The sequence below is a fragment of the Muscardinus avellanarius genome (assembly GCF_963383645.1).
Source record: "Muscardinus avellanarius genome assembly, chromosome: 4".
Lineage (NCBI taxonomy): Eukaryota > Metazoa > Chordata > Mammalia > Rodentia > Gliridae > Muscardinus > Muscardinus avellanarius.
Window position 1 is genome coordinate 8,318,524 of NC_137789.1, and position 23,927 is coordinate 8,342,450.

The window sequence follows — 23,927 nt, forward strand, 5'->3', positions numbered from 1 at the left end:
GTCCCGTTAGCCACTCGCAGTCCCATGGTCACAGAGCTGTTCTCATTCTTCCCATTTTAAGGTTTAGGGCACTTGGGCACCGGGAGACTAAGGGATTTGTCTGGGTCCATTAGTAAGGGGATCTGGTTTTTGAACCTAGGCCTACAGCCTCTGAACCCCTATTTTTAAATTCTGTGCTATAAAGCCTCACTCTATTCGAGTTAGGACTCAGGGCACAAAATCCTAGCGCAGATTGGATGAATTACTAATTCATCAACCAATACTTATCAAACATCTGGGTCGTGGCCAGTGCTCACTGCCAACATCTGTGCACGCTGGAGAGGGGGCTCCTGCTCCAGAAGTATTCACGAGGTGGCTTTATGACACCTTGCAGCTGACAGGACCAACTGACCAGGGCCCTGGTGCGGCGGCAGGTGGCGGCTGTCTCAAGGCCCTGTACAGCAGCTGCTGGTGGGCTTGTGGGCAGCAGGTGTGTGGTGTCAGAGGGACCCATGTCTTTTTGGAGCCCGAATCCCTTTTGGTAAACAAAGGTCGTTTTAGAAAGGAGATGGTTGATGGGAAGAGATGGGGACTTCTGGCTCTGATTTCATGGCTGTTATTACTCAGTGCACTCAGGCAGTGATACTTCTCTTTCTCACACACATACACACACATTCTCTCCCCACCTCCCCCTCTCTCTCCTCTTTTTCTGGCACAGATAGTTAGTGCTTAATGTGCTGTAGGCTGAGGGCCAGCTCAGGCCATGAAGGCAGCTGTTTGTAGTTTTCCGGGTCCTTCTGGTCCCAGCCCCCTCACCGTCTGGTCACCTCTGTGCCTCGCAGGGAGTCTCCTGCCAGGCTTTTCCGTGACATTCTGGGGCTTCCTGACAGCTGCAGGGAAGATCGGGGAGTCCACTCTCAAACACCAAACATCCCCGCTTCCTCCTTCTCTAACCTCGGCCTAGGTCTAACTGTGGGGCAGCCAAGAAGTTCGTCAGGTGTGGGGTGTTCGTGTCTGCCAGGCAGGTCTCGGGTCTTCTCTCTGCATCAGTGGACCTTCACGGTGCAGTGCGGGCTCTGCGTCCTTACCAAAAAGCCCTCGCCGAGTCACGATGTGGCTACCTCCAGGGCCACCCTGCAGTCCCTGTTGCTGCCAACCATGGTACAACTGGCGAGGATTGAGGTTTTATCAGTGTTGTTGTAAAGATGGCTAGATTAAGTTTTCCTTTAGGTGTGCGTGTGCGTGCACATGTGTGTACGTGAGTACTTGTATGTGTTTTATGTGTGTATGTATCTATTTACAGACTTGTATTTGTTCTCTAGGACAGATTCCTAGACGTAGAACTGCTGGGTCAGAAAGCAAAGCACATTTTGCCTCATTTTTCCCTAGAGAGCCCTACCAGCTTACCTTCCAGAGTGTCAGAGGCTGCCGATTGGATATTATAATTTTTATTTTTTTCTTTATGTTTTTATTATTTTAAATTTTTTATTGGCGCATTGTAGTCATACATCATAATGGAGTACAAGATGACAGAGGCATACATGTACGCATCACTCGTTTATTATACTAAGAAGAAAGCCAAAATAATCCTCAGTCTCACTGTCCAGGTGTGGCACCTGTTGGCTGGCTGGCTGGCGAGGAGGAACCTGCCCTGTGCACAGCCACACGGTGTTCACGGAGGGGCCGTCCCTGCTCCTCTGATCTTTCCTGTGCTCCAGTGTGGCAGATACATTTTTATGACAATATTTTTTAATTTAACCAGCGGTTTTCCATGTCTTCTAGCCAATAGTTCTTGGTTCTCATTGCAACCTTGAAAATTAGGCCTTGATCATTCTCGTTTTATAGAAGGGGAAACTGAGGCCCAGCAAGGCCCAGCAGTTTGCTTTGACCACATATCCTGCATGTGGCGGGGCTTGTGTTTTGTTGTTTTTGCTATGTGCTTCTTGGCCCTAAGCAATTACTAAATGTCACATTTAGAGCATTTTATCCTGAATGAGTCACAGATTTTACCTCATTGGTCTTCAGTTGATGAACATTTAGGATTGTTTTAAAATTCTCTGATTGCTGGGCGTGGTGGTGCACACTTGTGATCCCAGCATTCAGGAGGCTGAGATAGGAGGATTGCGGTTTGCGTACAGCTTCAGCTACTTAGTGAGGCCCTCTGCAACACAGTGAGACCCTGTTTCAAAATAAAGAATAAAAAATAGGGCTGAGGGTGTAGCTTGGAGGTAGAATGCCCCTGGGTTCAATCCCCAGACCTGCAAAAAAAAAAAAAAAATTATCTGATTGATCACAATCAGGTGAATAGTCTGCAGCATACATTTTTAATTTCATCATTTTTATTCTTTGCACTGTGCCATTATTATCTTAGGTAAATGCCTAGTAATGCAAGTGCTGGGTTTTTTGGGGATGTTGTATAGTGCGACACACACATATTATCAGGCTGCCCTGAGAAGGCCTGTGTCATTTCTTTCCCATCACAGGACACATCCTCAGGCTACTGTTGTTTCCTCTGTTCTGGGCTGTGTCAGCCTTTATCCTTTCCCAAAATTGTATGTGGATGATTTTCTCAAATTGTTTTAGCGTTCAGCTTTGTGGTCACGGATGGACTATCCATGAACATGGTTGTTCGCTATTCTATTTTTGGAAGTTGTTGTGCTGTGAAGGAAGGTCCTCTGTGTCCTCTCACACTCTGCCCCTCCGTGCTTAGACCTTACACAGCCATAGCTCAGTATCAGGACTGCGTGCACCTGTGGTCGCGGTCACTCACCACTGTGGACTTGTGGCTGCAACTCCTCCTGCAGGAGGTGAATCTGCACCATCCCCACAACCAAGCTGACCTTTCGCTGCTGCCCCCTTCACTCACCCAGCCCCACCAGGAAACTACCAGTCTGATCCCCACCAGTGTGATTTTTTTATTTCAAGAATGCAGTACGAATAATTGAATTGGTATGTGATCTTTTGAGATTGGTTTTAAGAATTCTTCATTTTAGATGTGTTGCTAATTTGATAATGGAGGAATTTGAGTCCCAGAAGTGATAGTCATGAGTCTCTCCACCCCTGCTCATTTGGGGGCTCACCACCTACTACATTTCTGTCTCATAAGGAGCCTCAGCTCTGCTCATGAATGTGGCACCCATGCCTTCTGTGTACCCCTGCGGGTCTTTCTCCACCCTGCTAAGAAATGGAAGCTCTGCCTGTGTGCTTCCTGATGTTTGTTGTCTACTCTGTGATAATTAGGCAGCATCTTCAGGGAGGGCAGACAGACACATTCCTTTCTAATATGATTATCGGCTTCCTCCAGTAATAAGTGGTATAGAAAATGGCCTCGGATTTCATTGATTTGAAATAAAAGTCCATTTGGACTAAATGGACTTTGATTGCACAAATACCTGCCGGGAAGGTGGAAGCTCTGGGTGTTTCTTCCTGTCTGGCCACAGCGGAGCCTCACGAAGATGCAGAAATGACCCTACGCTAGCTGCCCTTGGCTGAGGTCTGTGCACCTGCAACACGTTCCTGGTTGGCCACATACACGGTGTCCTGATGTGCAGAATTCTACAGGATCCGTTGACTATGTGCTCTGTCAAGAGCAGCTCAGTGACATTTCAAACAATGACCTTGCCTCTATAGCTTGTTAGAACAATTAGAAGGAATCAAAATGAGATGCTTTTTTCTTCTACCCTGAACCCTGGCAAGGTAAAATAACACTTTTGATACGTACTCAGCATTTATTTTTTTTTTCTGAATTTGAATAGTAAAATAAATAGGGAAAAGATATTTTTTTCCCTGCTGTTATGTGGAACAGCTGGTGTTTTTGAAAAACATTTTGCAGCCTACAGAAATCAATATGTCAAGTTTATAAAAGTGGCTTCGAAACCTTTCTAAGCTTGTTATTTCTGGGGTCATGTTATGCAAAGAGAGTTGTAAAAATCTCCTCTGATTCTTGCTAACTGCTGCCTAAGAAGCCCAGGCATTGATTCCATGGCTGAACCTAGGCGCACCTGTGATCTTCATGGAGCCTTTTCAACAGAATTTCAGGTCTCTGCCTTCTGCATTTGCCTTAGTTACACAGCTGACTCCATAAATACCTGAAAGCAGGCTTGCTTTGCCTTTGAAAGTTGGCAGGTGAAGAGGTGGTGCCCTGTCAGTATCTGAACGTCACACTTTTCTCCGTGGAATGACATGTATCAGGTCTCTCCTTGCTGTCTGAAGAGCCTTTTTTTTTTTTTTTCTCTGTACTATGCAGAGAACAGAGCCCGGAGGTTTCCAGCCATCCTGGGTCTTGGGCATGTATTGTGCCAGGTCACAGACCCTCCCTCCTGCCCCTCCGCTGCTTCTGCCCCGTTGCCCCATCCCGGCTGGGGACTTCTGGCTCCCAGGGTCTGTGCGGTGGAAGCCTACGACCTGGGCCAGCAGCAAGGGGAACAGCCAATGGTGCTGCTGTTGCTGGAGTTCAGTGGGCTGCCGCTGCCTCCCACGTGGGTGGCTGGGGCTGGACTGGCCGTGCTGTGGCCCTGGGTATAGGGCTGTTAAGAGATGCCTCTCTCTATAGGAACAGGCAGCTGCTTGTTCAAACAGGACTCTGTTTGAAGGGGTGCCCTTGGTAGCAGTCAGTCCCTGCGATCTGAGAAGTACCAGGATGGATGCCCGGGGCCCAGACCCAGCGCTTTTAAAGCAAGATGCACGGCTGCCTGTGCTTCCAAGATGCCGAGGAGGTGCTGCAACCGAGGGACACGTGAGATCCCGCAGCAGGCAGGTGCTCTCCTCCTCTTTCCTCCTCCACGGAGCTGGTGCCGTTGCTGGGCACAGAGCCAGACTTTGGGCATCAAACTTGACAAGTGGCTTCCCTTGAGCAGCTGAGTGTCTGGACAGGGTTGCAAATGGATAGAGTATGAAGTAGTGGCGAACCACATGCGCAGGAGCAGGGCAGGACCACACATCTGCTGGGGCATACCCCGAAGGCCCGCTGGACGAGGGGGCCGCAGACCGTGAGCTGCATCTTCAAGGGCGACCTGGCCGTGGGGGAGGAGGTGGAGAAGGGTCGGGGTGGGCACTGACCACCTGATGGTTCATGCAGAAGCCAGCGGGCGAGGGAACACAGGCACACTTGAGGAGGTCCAGTGGTTCACCGCAGGAATATGTAGGGTGGCCGAGTGATGCATGGCGGAGACTCCTGCCCTTCCCGGGGTCCTTTCCGTAGCATCCCCCATCGTGGGAACACCATGGTAGAAGCAGATACTTATCTGTCCTTCCTTCATCACAGGAGAGACAGGAAGACGTGAGCGAGCCTGAGGCAGGAGGGCAGGCAGGGACGATGCATATTCAGCAGGTTAGATAGAATTATTGTGGGTATAAGAAGTTTCTTAAACTGCTGCATTAGCAGGGCAGAACGAATTGGTGGCAGAGTCCCAGACTATAATCCCTTATCAGTCTTCTGTTCTGACAACTGTTCTGGGCTTTTATTAATGTGTCTGATAACACTTTACTCTCTGGGGCATTCTGAGATTTAATTAGTTCTGGGGCAATTTGGAATCGGTACTTTAGAATATTAGTGCAGTGTTAATTATAAATGAATGCATATGATCTACTTTCTACAAACGTATGATTGCATTTACATTTAACTCTTCACATGCCTGTGATCAATCCAGCATATCTGGTCTGCGTGACAGGTTACAAGCAGGGTGTCTGTAATGTTCTTTTGGGAATTCAGGTGTGGAGCATGCAGGTACAAATCCCACCTTGTGTGGGTGTAGGTTGAGAAACAAGCTAGGGGTCCTTGCTAAAAGAGGAGCAGAGGGCTGGCAGGCAAAGGGCAGGAAGATTGCTTTTGTGTGTGTTTGTGGTAAAAGGAAGATACTTGAGGGATTTTTGTACTAGATAGGCTTCCTTTATCTTAATGAAAGTTGAGGTGGTCACTGAGTTAAGGGTGTGCGTGTGCCTGCATGTTTGTGTGTGTATGTGTGCATGTATGTGCACATGTGTGTACATGCACACACACGTTAGGGACTGAGAAGAATGGGAACTTCTGAGCCTCTGCTATGGCTCAGAAGCATTGAGAGCCTACTTTTTCTGTCCGTGGCATGTGGTAGATACTATGTGACGTCAAGTGAAGGTGGGCCTTGCAGTAAAGTAGCTCAGAGCAGCAGGCGGGACAGAACAGCTTCTGGTACTCTGGGGCCAGTTTGAGGCTTGGTAGGCCATCTCCAGAGGGCTCAGGGAGGGGCGCTGGAGAGCAGGTGGCGATTGGTCATGGAGAGTTTGGTGGCTGGGGCAGAGGGCAGAAGGTCCTGTGGTGTCTGAACCCAGAAGTGGGGTAGACAGCAGGAGGAAATGCCATTCATAGGACCTGGGCAGGCTGGGAGGGAGACCCGAGGCTGCCTGCATCTTGGCTTGAGAGCCAGGGAGCGAGGTGGACGGCAGTGCCTCTCAATCTCTAGAGCTCAGGAAGAGGCAGGTTTTGGAGAAAGGAGGGGTTGAGTTGGCCACACATCAGGTTTGGGGGACTGCAGGATCTAAGAGTCTGGTGGCCGTCTGGCCTCAGAGCTGCAAGACACAGGGGCCAAGCTGCAGCCTGGGTGTCCTCAGGGATGAGGATGTGAGTGGGTGGTCACCCAGGGGCTCAGCAGGAGCAGAAGGAAACACCCAGGGCAGCTCCTGAGCCTGAGGGGTTCTGATTGCAGGCACACCTGCTTTTAAGGAGGGGCAGTGGGTGGACAGCGGTGGTCTGGCTGGGGCGGTGGGCTCCGGAACGCTTGTCGCTGACCTGAGTGGTCAGTGCCAGTGGAGGCAGCTGGAGTGCTGGAGCGGCAGGGGGTGGGGAATTGGCACTGGGGAGAGGAGGCTTCCAGAGAAGAGTGAGATTGCACAAGTCGGTGGCCTGGGACTGTGTGGGAGGCTGCGGGCAGGTTCAGGTGCAGCATCAAGCTGTGCTGTGGTCCTGGACAAGCTGGTGAAGTGGCCAGACGGTAGAGGGGTGCGAGAACCCCCAAAGGGAGAGCTGTAACTTTTGTGGGAGGATGCAGGTGGTGAGGGAAACCTCCCCAGGGTAAACCCCACCTCACTCTCCTCCCTGCCTGTCACCTCCTGTGGTCCCCCAGTGGTGGGGCCTAGAGCAAGCCCCTTGGAGAAGGGAGGATAGCCAGAGGGGCTTTACAGAGCTCGTAGACAGCGGGTGTTGGCTTGTTTTGCTGTCAGGAGGGACACGTGCTGGTTCTGCTTTGCAGTGCCTCACTGGTACTGTGCTCAGCACCTCCCCTGCTGGGAGGCTTCGGCACTGGGGCATGCGCCCCTCGGGAGCCCCTGCCTCCCTCTGAGTCTTCGGTCCTTGCTGTGTACCATCATCACTTTCTACGATGTGATTGTCTCCAAAGGTAGAGAGCAGACACAATTATGTTAATGTGCTAGAACGGAAGAGCTAGTTCTCAGATTGTCATTGACTTGGGAAAGCTCACAGGGCTGGGTGGGAGGGTGGGGCAGAGGCTCCTCTGTGGATCTTTTTAATTACATAAAGCAAGGGAGACCAGAACGTGGCTGAGGAGTCCTCCTCATCCCAGGGGACACATTCCCCGGACCATGGATAGGACCAAACCCGCTGTATATTATCTTTTTTCCCCCTAAATATGTACTAATAAAGCCTAAGTTAAAAACTAGGTACAGTGAAATCAACAAAACTAATAGAATGGTTATAACCATACACTGCAATAATAGTTATTTGCAGCTTTGGAGCTGTTTAATTTGGAGAATCTCTGCACCCTGGTGGACCACGGGTGACTGAAGCCATGCACAGGAAGCCACCGCGGCCCCGGCCTCCGGCCTGAGCTGGATCGCACGTGCAGCTGATGTGCCTGAGGCTGCCATGTGAACCGCACCGTGTGACAGGGTTGTGCGTCTCTTTCCTCCTGTGAACCTTCCGGTGACTCATTCTGCAGACGTGGATCATCGATTCAGCAGGTTCTAAATTCATCCAGCTGAAAGGCAGAGCCTGGGTCTCAGCTCACGTGCCCTTGATGCCAAGCCTCGTGCTCTCTCCCGGACTTCTCAGACACAGACTTTTTACTCAAAGTGATACTTGCCAGTGGACCTCGTACGTACATCCTAATCCAGTAGTGTTAAGGGCTCTTCTGAAGCGCTTAGTGGCCAGGGCTGCAGGTATACAGGACACAGATGTGGGAGGCCTCGAGGGGAGCTGGCAAGCACTCCACCTGCTTTCATCTGAGAAGTCATATCCTCTTATCCGTTGATTATAATGAAATTGCCCAAGGAGATCATTTGAGAAAGGTCCTGCTACTAAAAAGAGTTGGAAAGCCAGTGTTCTGGAGACATTGGCAGTCACAGCTGGTTCACACGGTGATGCACCTCGCTGTGAGACTTGGTGGGCGAGGGGCCTTTCCTGAGTGCCTTGTTTCTGGAAGAGCACTTTTATAAGAGCCACAGAGAAAGAAGTGTGGTGTGAAAAGACTGATTCAAAAGACGTGTGTGCACGGGGTGGCAGAGCTATAGGTGTTAATGACTGTGCTCTGCAAAGTGTCACACATCATTCGGATTCGGTTATTATTAACAGTAGTGCAGTTTATCTCCACTCATGATATTGACCAGAGGAAAAACACCAGGAGGCACACACAGACCATCGTTAGAGATTTCTCTGAAACTCAGAGACGTGGACGGGATAGATACTGACCTCCCCCCTCATGACGTGGCTCGTTAAGGTGGGGCCGGCAAGAGTTCCTATGGGTATGATGTCACCTAGTCTGTCCTTTTTAGCTTTTAAGCACATCAGACAGGTTTCAGCTATTTATCTTCCTTGTCTTACATCTTTGCTTTCTCTTAGGTGAGAGTCTTTTCTAGAGCTTAGTGAAAATATTTTGAAACATTTAATACAGCTTGATAACAGAATATTGCCTTGGAATTGTGTGTTATTCACAGTCTATCACTGGGATTCTGTACCTGAGATAATCAGCTCATGAGGAGGAAAGGTTGAATTTGGCTCAAGGTCTCAAGGTTCAGTCCACGGTCGGTTGAGTCCATGGTTCTGGGGCCTGTGGCGAGGCGGCACATCCTAGTAGGCAGCGTGTGGTGGATGGAGCAGAGCAACTCACCCCATGGTGGCCGGGAAGTGAAAGAGAGGCACAGGAAGAGGCCAGAATTCCAATAGTCCTTTCCAGGGCACACCTAGTGACCTAATGTCCTTCCACTAGGCTCCGCCTCCTCAAGGCTCCACCACCTCCCAGTAGCTCCAAACCGTGGACCAAACACAGAGTTCCAAACTCAATAGCTTACAGCCCCTTTTCAGGAAAAAAAAAAAAAAAAAAAAAAAAAAAAAGCAATACTGTAGGCGCTTTCAATGCCCGATTATTTTTGTTCAGTGGTGCCCCAACGGCACCTGAAGCTACGACCACCCCCTTGTATAGTGTCGGCTCCTCCTCCATTGCGTTGCTGACTTTGGGAGACATTCCAGACTCAAAGTGTAGTCTTGTGTAATTAACATGCTCACATGCAGCAGGATGTTTGGAAGGTGGCTCATTTTGAAAGCAGGACCTGAAAGACTTGGAGTTTGATGTTCCCTCTTTCCCCACTCCCTTTATGTTTTTATTTTCCACATTTGGATAATTACTTCAAAGTCATTAATTGTCAGCTATTCCTTATCAGGCACTCCGCCTAGGCTCAGGGCTCAACTGGGCCTGTTTTGGAACAAGGGTAGATAAATTACCAAAAATTCCTGTGGGCATTTTCTGGGGAGCCTGGACTTTGGCTGGGGCCTCTGACTGCCCTGTGTCCTGCCATCCAAGGAGGTGACTGTTAGCAGCATGTCTATTGCCAGTCTATTTAGTTTTTGAGTGCAGGGGAAATACTTTACCTGTGGAACAGAGCTCTAGCATTCTTTGCCTCCCACGAATTGCCTCTTCATAGCAAGGAGCATCGCTGCAGAGCCGGGAGAGCCGGGCCTGGTCCAGGCAGGCTGATAGGGGTTTGCAAATGACTGGCCCGGAGGCCTCTGCTGGAGCTCAGGCTGCTGTGCCAGGAGCCAGCTGTGCAATTGAGTGCGCATCGGGCAAGCTCAAGTGGGCCCTTGATCTGCATAAAGCGATTAGAAGCAAATGGCCTCTTTTTGTTTATGGGGACTCAGCGGAGGGTGCAGAGAGCAATTGCTAGCCTTTATTTTGCCCACCTTGAGCACAAATGGCCCTGGGACCTCTGTCAACAGATAGAGGTGGGCTGGAGGGAAGGGGCTGTTCAGAGGCAGCGTCCTGGGCTGTGGTGCATGAACTGCCTTTGGGCTGAGCAGTTTCCCCACAGAGTAAGCAAGATGGTGGTCATGGCCATCACCTTCCGGTCCAGCGGCCAGGCACGTCTGTTCTCCATGGTCCCAGCCAGCTCCTCTCTGCGCACGCTGTGAACAGCTCCTGCAGTGTCAGAGGCGGGGCAGGGAGGTGCGATGCTTGCTTTGCTGAAGGGGCCAGTCTCCAGACCATGCCATGTCTCCCCCTCATGGAGCCCTGGATCATCTCTGTGCTGGGCTCAGGGGCCTTTCTGTTTTGCAGAGTCCCTAGGACTGAGGAGCTGATCACAAGTGCAGCATGCTGCATGGCAAGGTGGGCTTCTGAGCTGCCCGAGGGCGGCCTGAGGCCTTCTCTGGGCCCCCAGTGCCCTGCATGGGGCCAGACACTCCGAGGCCCTTCCTTCGTATTAGCTGAATGAATGGATACTCTCCCCCTTTGTGAGGTCTGAGGCCCCTGCTGTCTCTCTCCATTCCATTGAGTACCCAGGATGGGTGGGGAACTATGGCAGAGTCCAGGGGAATGGGCTGATCTTGCCAGGCCTCCTTGGGCTTCCTTCCAACTGAGGAGACAGAAGAAAAGCAAATAAATGCATAAGCAAGCCAGGTCATGAGCCCTTTCCCATCAGTGAGGGGTGTTTGTGTGAGAGGTGCACCTCCATTAGCGCCAGGATTAGACCATGCTATTTAGAAACCCACACTTTCACAGCTTTGCAAAGGCTTGCTCTCTTACATTGGGGTCAGGTAAAATGAATACTTTCTCGCATAGTGTGGAACTGACTTGTCTATTCTGTCTGAAATTCACTGTTTGCCTCCTTTCCCAAGCACATGAGCTCCAGAGGCAGGGACCCTCTGTGTTGTGTTCTGTATGTATCACACATGCGAGGCCGGCACTGGACACTCCGGTCTTGGTTTGAGGGGCTGTTTGTGGTTAAGAACAAGTGCATTCCGCCAGTGCCTGGGTAACTTCCAAGCAGATGTTATCTCTTTTGTGTAGAAATGATATGTTGTTTGAAGATGGACACTTCAGAAACCTTGAAAAATAGGAGAAAAGTGAGAAAAAGTAGTCCCGCAAAGAAATGTTTGATGGGGCCGCAGAGAGCAGTGGCTGAGGCAGTTCCTGGAGATGGAAATGCTGCTTTCAGAGGAGACACCTTGGCCTGGAAGCTGAGGAGGGAGACTCAGATTCACACCCCAAGGCTATGTCACCATTCCTGGTCACACCCAGCGATTTTCTGCAACTCAAGTGAGCAGGTCCACAGAGCGTGCCTCACTAGATGCCAGGTGAGGGCCACGGGGCTTGAGTCGGGAGTGGGTGTCCCAGAGAGCAGACAGACTCCAGCCAGCTGGGGCTGTGAGCTGAGAGCCAGGCTGGCTGGGGAGAGTCCTGTGAGTTCCTGGCCTTCTCTTCTCCTGGCTCTCAGAGGACCCTTGTCAACCAGTTACCTGTAGGGACTGGAAAGCAGATCTGCAGCAAGCACCGGCGTGCCACATTTGAAAACGCCAGGGCTAGAGGTTCCCGTGGCAGGAGAGGCCGGGGAAGGGGCATCCTGGGTGGGAGGTGGGGACCAAGACCATCTCAGTACTTTGCCTGGATTCTGTCAGCATCCTAGGACAAGGTGCAGAGTGATGTCTGCTCACCCAGGAGTGTGGGATTGCAACATGCCCTTCTCTGCCTGTGTTTCCTGAGAAGCCCATAGCAATGGATTTGTTCATGGCGGCTGGGGGAGACTGCCTGCTACGTAGATCATGAAGCATGGCTGAGGGCCACGCAGGGCTCTTGTGGGCATCTAAGGCAGTGGGGCAGGGCTCTGTGTTTCCAAGCAGGTGACCATAGCAACTCTTCTGTGGTGGTAGTGTCCCTGTTCCCACAGTGGTTTATAGGTAGTGTAGACTGTGTTCCCTTGAGATGGTTGGAACTTGGGCTAAGTGCCCGGTGGCCAGAGATTGCCCCAAGTGATCCCCAAAATTCCATTTGTGGAACCAGGTTCAGTGACACACACCTGTAATCCCTATAGTTAGGAGGTTGAGACAAAAGGATTGCAGGTTCAAAGCCAGCCTCAGCAATTTAGCAAGGCTCTTAGTAATTTAGTAAGACTCTGTAGCCAAATAAAAGTTAAATAGGGCTGGGATATAGCTCAGAGGTAGAATGCCCCTAGATTCCAGCCCTACCACAACCACACACACACACACACACACACACACACACACACACACACACACACTTCTGTGTACCTCTGGAGCCTTAGGGTCAGTAAGTCTAGACTAGAGCCCAGACCTGTTTTTTGTTGCTGTGGTACTGAAGATGGAACCCAGGGGCTTTACACCTCCAAGCTACATCCCCAGCCTTATTTTTTATTCTTTATTTTTTAAACAGGGTCTCACTCTTTTTATAGCATCCAGTTTATTTGGCATTAGTTATTTATGCATATGTATCACCCAATAGGTAGACTACAAAATGACTTGCGAAGTGTGTAGACCTTTGGAAAAGGCTTTGTTATGGCCACTAAACAAATAGAGAGCATGGCATAGTGCATGTAAAGCCTCTCAGAATACTGGCACTGCAGCGGCTTTGTGGGCCACGGGCTCTGCCCACTCCATGATTATAGGTGTCTCAGATGCTTCCAGGATGGACTTAAGTGTTGGGCCTCGGCTTCGGCCTGGCAGCATAATGCCTGGTTCTGTCTGATTCCTGATCTCATTTATTCTTTCTTCATGTTACCATATTTCATGTTGATACTAACTGTATGATTAAAAACCTTTTCTTACCAGTTAGAACTTCCTGAAGACTGTTTCCACTAGGCCTAGAGATGACCCAAGTGTCCAGGTTGTAGGACATGTACCAAAAACCCTCAAAGAATAGAGAACACAAGGATGTTTTGATGAATCGTCTCAAGAGGCATGTGTTTCCTTGCCTTATCCTGTGAGAAGTTCAGGCACGCCTTTCTAAGAAGCACCTTCTCCAGGTTGCCCTTCTGTCCATTTCTGCATTGTCCTGGCTGCAGGTTGACTTGAGTCTCAGGAAACAGGCTGACCCGTCTACCTCTACTGGTTTCCTTTGCTTTCTCCTGTTCCTCTTCTTCTCCCTTATCGTTGCGTAGTTCCCATCTCACCTTCAGTCACGCCACATTCCAGCGCTTCCCCGCCCCTGCCTGTCTTTCACACCTACCTGTCTGCTGCCTGCCTGCGTCCATCATCCACAGGGTTTCACGGCTGATAATGGGTTCTGTGGAAATGCTCCCTGCATTCTTGGCATATGTTTTGTGTGCAGGATTCTTAGGCAGGTTATTTCAGATTTTGTGACTGTTACTCAAGAAAGACGGAGCTCCCCTTCCTTCCTTCCTTCCTTCCTTCCTAGTATTTTCTTTTCACTTAGGGATTTCAAATAGCATGCATTTCATGCATTCCAGAGACAGCTTCTTTGCCATCTGGAAGCTCTTCTTACCCTTCAGATCAATGCCAAGTTTCTCTGTGTAAAGGTCACTGTTGCTTGTTCTGTGGCTACACATTTGTCCTGGAGTGTATCTGCATGCTTTTTGAGTCCGCTCAGTTAATTCTCCTCAGTGGTGGCTCAGTTTAAAGCAAGGATTGAGCCCAGCTGGCCCCTGGCTTGGACTCGCCTTTGCCGTCCAGAGGAGAAGGGAGCCTGCCGGTCCTGTAGGCCCTGGACACGGTGTATTTGGCTTCACCATTGTTTTAAGGAACAATGAGAAGTTTAGAGTTAGCCTTGAAAATTAAAATTAAAATTGGCTTTGAAAAATACGATTAGGGAGTTAGACCTGGAAAAACAGAATTTTAAGTAAACACCTGTACTTCTAATAGACTCCATTTGAAGCATCAGAAGATGTGACAGTCTCACCCCTTGGCAGCAACCAGGCCTGGGTTCTGTCACTTGCATCCCATTGACCCCTGGCCTGGCCGGGGTCAATTACAAGACCTGAAGGGATGATCTCGAGAGAAAGATGCTGAGGCAGTGAGGCGGGGGTAGGTTGGGAGGTAGAGTTGTGCCTGTTTTTGGGGAAGGCGGGTTTTTATAGACAGCCACCTGGGAAAAAATTCCTACCTCTCTCCCGTTGACTGCTTGACCGTGACATTGCTTTGGTGGGAGGTGCCACCTTGTGGGTGTGCACCTATTTCTGGAACTCACTGTTCTTTTGGTCTTCAGGGTGAGGGGATTCTACACACCCTGATGTAACCATTTTTCTCGGGGCCTATGGTGCGCTGACCTCCTCCACCCTAACATTCCAGCCCTTTATATGGAATAGGGGCAACAACTTCAGTCAGGAACTGCTTCCTGCTGACTTGGGGCGGAGAAGGGCCCCAGACCGGAGGCATAGAGCGGAAAAGGGAGAGGTTATGGTGTACGAGGGGGGTCATCGGTGGTCAGTGGTGTATATGGATGAAGGAGAAGCTGATTGAAGGTGACCCTGGACATCTCAGCAATAACGTGTCCTGATGAATTTAAGTATGCAGGGGGAAAGCAAAAATAAAACAATAAATCATTAGAACCAGTCCCACCAGGGCGTGAGCCATGTGACGAGGCTGACAACCCATACGCAGCTGACGGTTACTGAAATTCCTTAGTAAATTTTGTGGGGTCTTTTGAAAAGGAACCTAATCATTTTTCAATTTGAGACAAATCAGACATGGAAAACGGCACATGAACTCAAATGGTTCCCTCGGCTCCATCCACCGTCTCTGAGTCAGAAAAGGATGGTTGGCAAGCAAGGAGGAATTGGGGAAGGGAACCGGTGGCACATAGGGAGGGCCGTGAGCACAACAAGAAGGCCTGGACATATGGAACTTTTTGCCTCTTGCCATTACATTGGCAAAAATTCGAGAGATTCCTCAGAACTGAAGAATCTAGGGTGCCATTTTCAGGTCAAACAGAGCCCTTGTCCAGGCTGTATTGCAATAAAAAATTAGGTGTTGTAGCCTCAGGTCAAGAATTAAACTGAGCCCTTTTAGATTAACAAGGAAGCATCCCAGTGGAGTTTTAGGGTCTGGCTTTGAGGAGGCATTTCCCATGGTGAGGCCAGAGGAGTCTCTGGAGCCTCAAAAGGCATCCCTTTATTATCCTGAGAGACAGAAGAGACAGAGAACTGATGCTGGGCCCAGAGGCATCCTTCTCAGGCCGGATCACTAGCAGGCAGCCTGGCAGTCGAAGCAGAAGACCTAACGTGACTCAGCCAAGCGTTTGTGGAATACACGTTGGTCTGGAGTTAAACCTCCACCAGGTGGCCTCCCCCAGAGCCAGAGCGCAAGTGTAAAAAGGAACTAACAGGGGCCCATCTCATCCCAAATAAAGAGGAAGAATAATACACTTACGGAAGTTGGCAATTTGAGAGGGTGTATAATCAATACAGGATCCCTGTAACCAGGAGTCAGCAGTAGCCTCCTCTACCTGGTGGGTGTGAGTAAAGGACATATAAGAAGGATGGTCATGAGAGAAGAGTAAGAAGAACCTGAATAAATCCTGAAAGATAAGAGCGGAAGGAATGGAAGGTGGGTTGTTAAGTTGGGAGCCCATACAGCCCAAGTAGGATAGAACCAGGAATCAGCGGGTCCTCTGATGTGGAAACAGAAATAAAGTGATTACAGGGATCAGATGTGACTGTAAATGATTAGAGGGATCATTTACAGAAATGATTAGAGGGATCAGATGTGACCAGACACTCAACGGTCACATCCCAGGTCAGCCAGAGGGTGTTTAAACAATTTTCAGGGAAAAACAGAAGAGGAAAGGAAGGGTAAGAGACAGGCCAGGAGTTTTATGCTATGCATCAATATTATCCCAGACAAGGGACAAGCGTCCCCACTCCATGTAGGTAATAGGTTACAAAGGACACAGAGTTCACTGATCATGACACAGAGTCCACTGATCGTGACAGGTGACCAGAAAACCTGTTATTGGGCTGGATGGACCACAGCACTCCTCCAGGGCACTGACAGTGGAGGAAAAGAGAAAAGGAAAGGGACTTGACAGGAGAAAAATGAAGAGCAGGGCGAGGAAAGAAAAGTACCCTGGAATCCTGTAGTGATCGAAGTTGAGGGAGGATCCCAGGAACACCAGGCTGTGTGGAAGCCTTCTGGGTTTCAGCACCAAATGTAAGACTGGACCAGGTCTGGCCTGGCTGGGGCCAATTCCAGGACCCCAAGGGACGATCTCAGGAGAAAGATGCTGAACTGCCAGGCAGTGAGGCAAGAAAGGCTTTATTGTTCTTATGGGCAAGGTCTACCACCTGGGGAGTAGGTTGGGGAGCAAAGTAGACCCGGTTTTGGGGAGGGGAGATTTTTATAGACAGCCACCTGGGAAAAAATTCCCACCAATCAACCACTGACTGCTAAACAGTGACCCTTGCTAGGTGGGAAGTGTCGCCTTCCAAGTGTGCAGCTATTTCTGGAACTCTCTGTTCTGTCCGTCTGCAGGCCAAAGGGAGTCTACATACCTGAATGTAGCCATTTTTCTAGGGGCCATGTGCACTGACCTCTCTGCTTTAATACTGTTCAGCTTCTCTCTCTTGCTACTTGACTTTACTCCTTGAACGTTGGAGGTTTACCTCCTGGCATTCACCAAGGAAAGATTCTGGACTTGCCTTGGGCATTCATGGCCCTCTTCACTTAGCTCTTACTCTACCCATTTTATTTTTACTGCCTCTTTCCCTTTGAAATTGTAGCCACTAAGATGCTTGGTCATTGGTTTTGTTACAGAAACCCTCTGGAATAATCAACTGAACGCCAATTAGGGTGGAAAAGAGGAAGTTTATTACATTGGCGGGCCAAAGTTAGGATAGCTCCTGAAAGACTCTGGCCCCGAGCTCCACCTGAGCTCTTATTTTATAGATTTGTGACAAATGGTGGAAGCCGGCAGGAGGGCTTACAGAAGTTGAAGCTTGGCAGTTAGTGATTGCAGGGTTGCACGAGGAAGTTGAGTACAGGGAGAGGAAGAGGGGGGAATTTCTGAGCAGGCTACTGACCTTTGTGACCTTCTATAAGGCCAGATAGGTCCATTACCTATTCTTTAGGTGGCGGCCTGGATGTCTGGCCCTCTGCAGGCCACTTATCTGTGGTTACATTCTTTTGCAAGTGCCAGGGGAGGGCTAGGCTTCAACCTTCCACTCTAGAGATTTTTTTCTTCCACCACAGTTTGCCCCTTCTCTTTGCTTTTCTTTGTAGACTACGAGGCTGCTATTTTTTTTTTTTAATCACACCTGCTTATTTATTTTTTTGCTGTACTGATGATGGAACCCAGGGGCATTCTACCTTGGAGCAACACCCCCAGCCCTAATTTTTTGTTCTTTATTTCAAAATAGGCTATTACTGAGTTGCAAAGGGCCTCACTAGGCAGCTGAGGCTGGCCGTGAGTCCTGATCCTCTTGTCTCAGCCTCCCAAGTGCTGGGATTACAAGCGTGCACCACCACGCCCAGCACGCCTATTCTTTTGATCTCAGACCTATTATCTTTTCTAGCTAGTACTTTACTAGCCCCCTCTTTTAATACTTAACTGAAGGGTTGCTTCTTTAAAGCCTTTCTGACCTTGCAGGTGGACTCTGCCATCCTTTTTCACTTAGAGCAGAGCAGACTGCTCCTCATCTCACCTGCTGGAGGACTGCAGAGTTCTTGGGGGCTGGCTCTGCCCTTACCAAGTTCTTGCTCTCTGCAGCTGACAAGTGTAAGATGAGTAAGCAAACAACTTGTTTGTTGGGCTGTGAAACTTGGAGAGCTTGAATCTTCTCTGCATTTTTTTTTTTTTTTAATGAATCTGAAGTCTGTTAGGCTTCACTAAATCAAGACTAGGGACTACATGTGCATCACCCTTGTGCATTCTGGTGCCGGGGTGGCCTGGCTGGGAGCAGTGTGTGTGCAGAGCACCGAGTGACTGGAGAGAGGGTGCCCGAGTTGACGGACACAGTGGTCTGCGTGGCACAGGATGCCAAGCAGAGATCTAGCACCTCTTCACTCTCATCAGCCCACAAGAGTTAGGTGCACTCTCTAGCTCTGTCCTGATATGAAGGAACAGCTGTTGCCTCTTGGTCTTTGCTCCCTAGGTAATGATTCAGACCTTGAACTAGAGAAGAAGTATAAAGAAGATGATCGAGAAAAGGCCCCAAGAAGACCCCGAGCCCAGAAAGCGGAGAAAGTCCAGAAGATCTCCTCGGGAAAGGAGGCGGGGCAGCTTCCCGGAGCCAAGAAGCCCATCATCAGTGTGGTTCTTACTGCCCATGAAGCCATTCCAGGTGACCGTGGCAGGTGGAAATGAGGACCGGGAGCCTCTGTGACGGCCTCTCCGGTGTAGCCCGCTGGGATAGTCCGAGTTGGAGCACTGGGAGGAATGTGTGGTGTTGGATGGCTCACATTTATAAGCCCACGCATTTGGGACAGCGATAGATCTACTTACCACCCAGGGCTGTGGGGAATGTGTCAACGGCAGGGATCGAGCTGCTGCCGCCCCTGTGGCCTGGGCCCGCTGTGGGTGTCACTTGGTTAGCGGCTCCAGGGCAAAGGTACCTGTGTCCTCTTCTCCCGGCTCCTCTGCTGGAGCTCTTCCCCGGGGACGTTGCCCACTCAGCTGACAGACAAAGCACCTCTCAAAGCTCTACCTAGCTCCTTGTCTGTTTTAGTGAGGTTCACCAAATACTCTATAATACTAGGAATTTCCATCTCTCTTCTGGCTATTATATGACATAACCAGTGGGTGTAGATACTATTTTTTTAAAAGTCTTTTCTAGGATGGGATACTTTAGCCAAAAACAGTCTATGATAGTAGGTTTTATTTATTTATTTATTTAAAATTTTTTTTTGTTTTGGTTTTTTTTTTTTGAGGGTCTGGGGATGGAACCCAGAGGCATTTGACCTCCGAGCTACACCTTGTGCCCTATTTTTTATTCCTTATTTTGAAACAGTGTCTCACCAAGTTGCGGAGGGCCTCACTAAGTAGCTGAGGCTGTCCACAAACTGCCATCCTCCAGTCTCAGCCTCCCAAATGCTGGGATTACAAGCGTGCACCATCACGCCTGGCTGATAGTAGGTTTTAAAGTATACTAATTTTTTTCTATCCATTTGGGGTATGGCTGTACAAAAATATTAAGTTTAGAATTTTTAAAACTGCCACCCCATCTAAGCATCTGTTTTCAATTTTTAATAGTAATTCACTATTTAAAGTGAAAATTCTGAATAAGTATATAATTGCAGGGTAAGCCAATCAGCAGAGAATAGACCATATAAAGCCAGGTGAGTAGAATTTTCTGGAAAGTTAGTTTGTCCCACTTTACTTCAGAATAGTATCCTGGAAAATGAAAATCCTAGTGGAATAGTCACTAGAAAAAGTTTCTACATTTTTTCTAAAAAAATGCATGGCAATATTTTGACATTTCAACAAGTGAGGGTGAAAGTGTAATTCATTCCCTTTCCTATTCCTGTAACCAGGAGTAGATTGGAAATTTTTCTTAGAAGCACTTAACACAGCACACAGACACACACATACGCACATGCACTTCCGATACACACATGTGTACTCAGCACACAGACACGTGTATGAGCTGACCACTGCGGTACACATGGTCTCCGATCACTTCACGTTACAGAGTTGCAGGAGCAAAGGTGACCTTGGAGATTTTACACCGAGGACCCTTCATTTCATAGGGTGCCAACAGGGACCCAGAGAGGTTAAACTAATGGATCCCTGATGGCTTAAATTTCTTTTTATGGTATGTTCTATTATTCCGTGTTATCTTGACGTAAATTAATGTTTTATTTAAAGCTTAACATGTGTGGCCCTGTATAAAACCTTACAAATAACATATGTGTACGTGTGTGTATTTAATAATTAAGCCAAGTGAAAATGTACCTCAAGAGGATATTTAGCACACATGTAAACACACACACACACACACACACACACACACACACACACACACACACACACACAGTTGCACTACCCATACTGACATGGGATCCTGTGGTAACCAAGTGTCTTTTGAGCCCGGCTGCCTCCGCCAGGATGGGTGAGGGCGTCTCCCTGGGCCGGTCAGTGAGCAGTGCTTTGTGCATCCGTCCCAGGTGCTACCAAGATCATTCCAGTGGAGGCCGGGCCCCCAGAAACAGGAGCAGCAAATCCTGAGAGCACCGCCGCAGACCTGGTGCCCCGCAGGGGGTACCAGGAGTACGCCATTCAGCAGACGCCATATGAGCAACCGATGAAGTCAAGCAGGTGAGTTGAGTTCTGCGTGGCTCTAACTAGAGGCCGACCAGGAGTGACCTCCACAGAGCGCAAGAAGGATCCGCATGTTTGTTTATCTGGATTCTATTTACAGGCATACTTATAGAGACTATTGACTTCCTGACTTAATGGAAGAATTACCCTCTGCCCTTAGTATAGTATTTCTCTCTGAAATGTGAGGCGGATCATCGTGCTTTAAGAGCTGAGCACCGACTGTCTTAATGAAGGGGGGGTGTGCTTTACTTCAAGCACACCTAGGCTTAACCTTTATAAAAAGGTATGTTAGCCAGGTGTAGTGGCGAATGTTTGTAATCCCAGTGTTTGGGAGTGCGAGACAGGAGGATTGCAGGTTCAAGGACATCCTCAGCAAGGCAGCAAGACTCAGCAATTGAGTGAGACAGTCTCAAAGTAAAAATAAAAAAAATAGGGCTGGAGGTGTAGCTTGCAAGTAGAATGACCCTGGGTTTAATCCCCAGCACAACAAACAAACAAACAAATAAACAAACAAATATATAAACATGGCCTGATTTCTATACTTTACATGCTATAATTAAAAAAGTCTTTATTCCTGATTTCTTTCAAAATTGACACACAGGGCTGTTGTAGAAAGTTCATACATCCCATATGAGGTGAGTTAATATAACCCATAGTTTCGTTTTCTACATTTAACTACTATTGATTGATTCATGGTATATTAGCATGTATTGCTTTAATTTTTTAATTTTAAAAGCATGAAACACTCAAGTGTACTCTTTTCAACTTTTTAAAATCTTTTTATACCTTGAAAAGCTGTCATTTTTAGCACGTAGTAAGGACCAAACACGTGTTGGTGTTTGCTCTTCTGTGGTCAGTATTGTCATTTAAATGGCTAGGTTTTGCCATGAGGGGCCATTCAGTGATTAACGCTCCTGAACACCCAGCTTCCCACTTTCTTCTGTGGGATAGATTGTTAGAACTAAAGACATTCCATCAAAGGTTATAAGTACTTAAAACTTTAATCAACATTAAAAACTGTACTCCCAAGCCAGGCCTGGTGGTGCAAGCTTGTAATCCCAGCATTTGGGAGGCTGAACGAAAACCATGGTTCTAGGACAGCCTCAACTATTTAGTGAGGCCCTTTGCAACTCAGTCAGACCCTGTTTCAAAATAAAGAATAAAAAATAGGGCTGGGGGTGGGTGTAGCTCGGAGGGAGAATGCCCCTGGGTTCTATCCTCAGTACCACAAAAATAAATAAATAAACAAATAAATAAATAAATAAATAATAAAAAAATAAAAACTGTCCTCCCAGTGTGCCTCCAGTTACCAGACACCCAGTAGGAAGGAGTGTGTTTCTCATGCCCTCCTTCCCAGCATGGCTATCCTACCTGCGCTATGTCCTTGCAGAAGTCCATCAGCAAACTGACCACCAGAGGTCTGGAGACATTTTTCTAAGCTAAGAGGAAGGACAAAAGCCAGTTGCTGATGGTTTCTCTATGTTCCTAGAAAAGTGGAATTAGGAGTTCTTGAGTAGAACATGAGCTTTGGGACCAAACCAACCTGGGTTGGCTCTAGACTCTTCTGCCTGTTGTCCCCCCACAAGTGAAGCAACCATCAGGTGTGGGGCACAGGTGACGTGACAGAGAGTTGGACTGCCCAAGCCTTGCTCCACGAAGCTTGACGTGTTGTTTGCCTCTGGTCACCTCGCGCACTTGTTCAGCAGAATTGTGGTTGAATGAGAGCAAATGATGAAATATACGCATGGTGTCTGGCACAGGTTGCACTCATTAAATTATATTATCATATCATGCGCTATGTTTTACTAATTTGTAGCCTCAGCCCCTCTGTTCTGGTAAGTATGAACAACTGAAGTTATCGATGAAGTTGTAAAAGTACTCATCTCTTTGATGAATCTGAAATGGAATTAAATCTCATGGCCATTCTTCAGCTCAACTCAGGTTGATTTGTGGACCTTAACTAATTCACAATACTTCAAGGTCTGTTGGGGAGGGATTCAGCTAAATGATACTCTAGTTACAGGAAATATACTCAAAATTTAATCAAGAGATCTAGGCTATATTACTGTTGTCATACATCCCATTAATATTTATTGTATAAATTATAGTTAAGAAAGACAGTTGCATTTGCAAGCGAGTTTTTTCTTGTAAAATGCAGATTAAAACTTTTAGGTTCTATTATTTTCTTTCTTATAACAAATATGATACAGACTTACTATATAGAAAATTTTGTGAATCCAGAAAGCTAAGGAAAAAATAATTTATAATCTCATTACCCAAAGACAGTTAATATTTTTAATTTATTTTCTTTTGGCTCTTTTCCAGCAGCTTCATTTTGTAAATGAATTTATATTTTATATGTGATTTTCCATGTAGCTTTTAAGACTTAATCACCTTGCATCTCTATGTTGCTCAATTGATCGGAGGTCTTTTGCTCTATAGCGCTGTGCCGTGATTGTAATTTGCGTGCCTCTCATTGGAAGCCCAGTGGGATCTCATTGGAAGCCCATGAGACCTCTCTAGGATGAGCATCTGATCACTGCCCTTGCAGGCTTCGCCTCCATCTTAGGAGAACGTGGGTCTTCCGAGGCTGGCCCCTGCTGCCATGCTCTTCCTGGTTCCTGAGCGCAGGCTTCCTGCTGCCACCTGGGCCCTTCTTCGGCTCCTTGATCTCTTCTGTAGGGGCCGCTTGCTCTTCCAGGATGCTTCCCCTCTCCTGGGCTTAATTAACACCTGTTCATTCTTTAGCTGTCTGCTCCAATGTCCTGTTTTTAGAGAGGCCTTTTCCTGTTCCATGGACCAAGTCAATCACCCTGGAGTGAGTGTCCAGAGCGTCGTTCCCAGCAGGGAGCTGATGGTCCTTAACTGCTGATTTTTATAGTTAGCAGTGTAAGCTCCAGAGAAGAAGGGATGGGTTGTTTGGTTCTCTTTTAGAACTCTAGTGCCTGGAGCTCTTTTCTGGATGAATGAATGAATGAATGAGGTAGTTCTCTGTGTTGGCACCTCAAGCATCTTCCCATTTTTAACTGTGGGGAAAACTGGGCAGTGAACACTTTCATCTGAGTTTTGTGTCCTTCTTGCAGATAGATTCCCAGGAGTGTAACACCTGGACCAAGGTGTCTGACCCTTTAACGTTCTGCCTGGTTCTTTCTAAGATGCAGGGAGGAGCCTACCTCTCTCACTGAAGAGGGAACACTGGCGGGGAACAATATAACAGAAGCAGGGTGGATGCTGCCTGCCGCGTGGGTTCTTGTGCTTAGAGCCACGTGCAGGCTGCTCATGTCTTCATCAGATTCTTTCCCCTTTAGTAGAAATGGGGCTCACAGGGCTTTGCTAGGTATTTGTCTAATAATATGGAAACTCACAGTAGAGGATTCTCCTAAGACCATTTAGATCTTGTATTAGAGGAGGAAATACTGTGATTTGTTTATTTAATTAACATTATGAACCCAGGGCTTCTTT

The 23,927-nt window shown here is 48.2% G+C and overlaps 1 protein-coding gene across 5 annotated transcripts in view; it reads left to right on the forward strand.

Annotated features, from left to right (window-relative positions):
* Positions 1-23,927, forward strand: part of ZFAT (zinc finger and AT-hook domain containing) — a gene marked incomplete at both ends in the record, with an annotated part of 197,320 nt that overhangs the window by 58,411 nt on the left and 114,982 nt on the right. For 4 of the 5 annotated variants that reach the window (XM_080694115.1, XM_080694117.1, XM_080694118.1 and 1 more), the window contains 2 exons: positions 18,301-18,489; positions 20,312-20,462. In XM_080694115.1, the coding sequence (XP_080550241.1) occupies positions 18,301-18,489; positions 20,312-20,462 (340 nt within the window). The remainder of the gene's footprint in view (positions 1-18,300; positions 18,490-20,311; positions 20,463-23,927) is intronic. The other variant, XM_080694119.1, reaches the window with a different exon arrangement.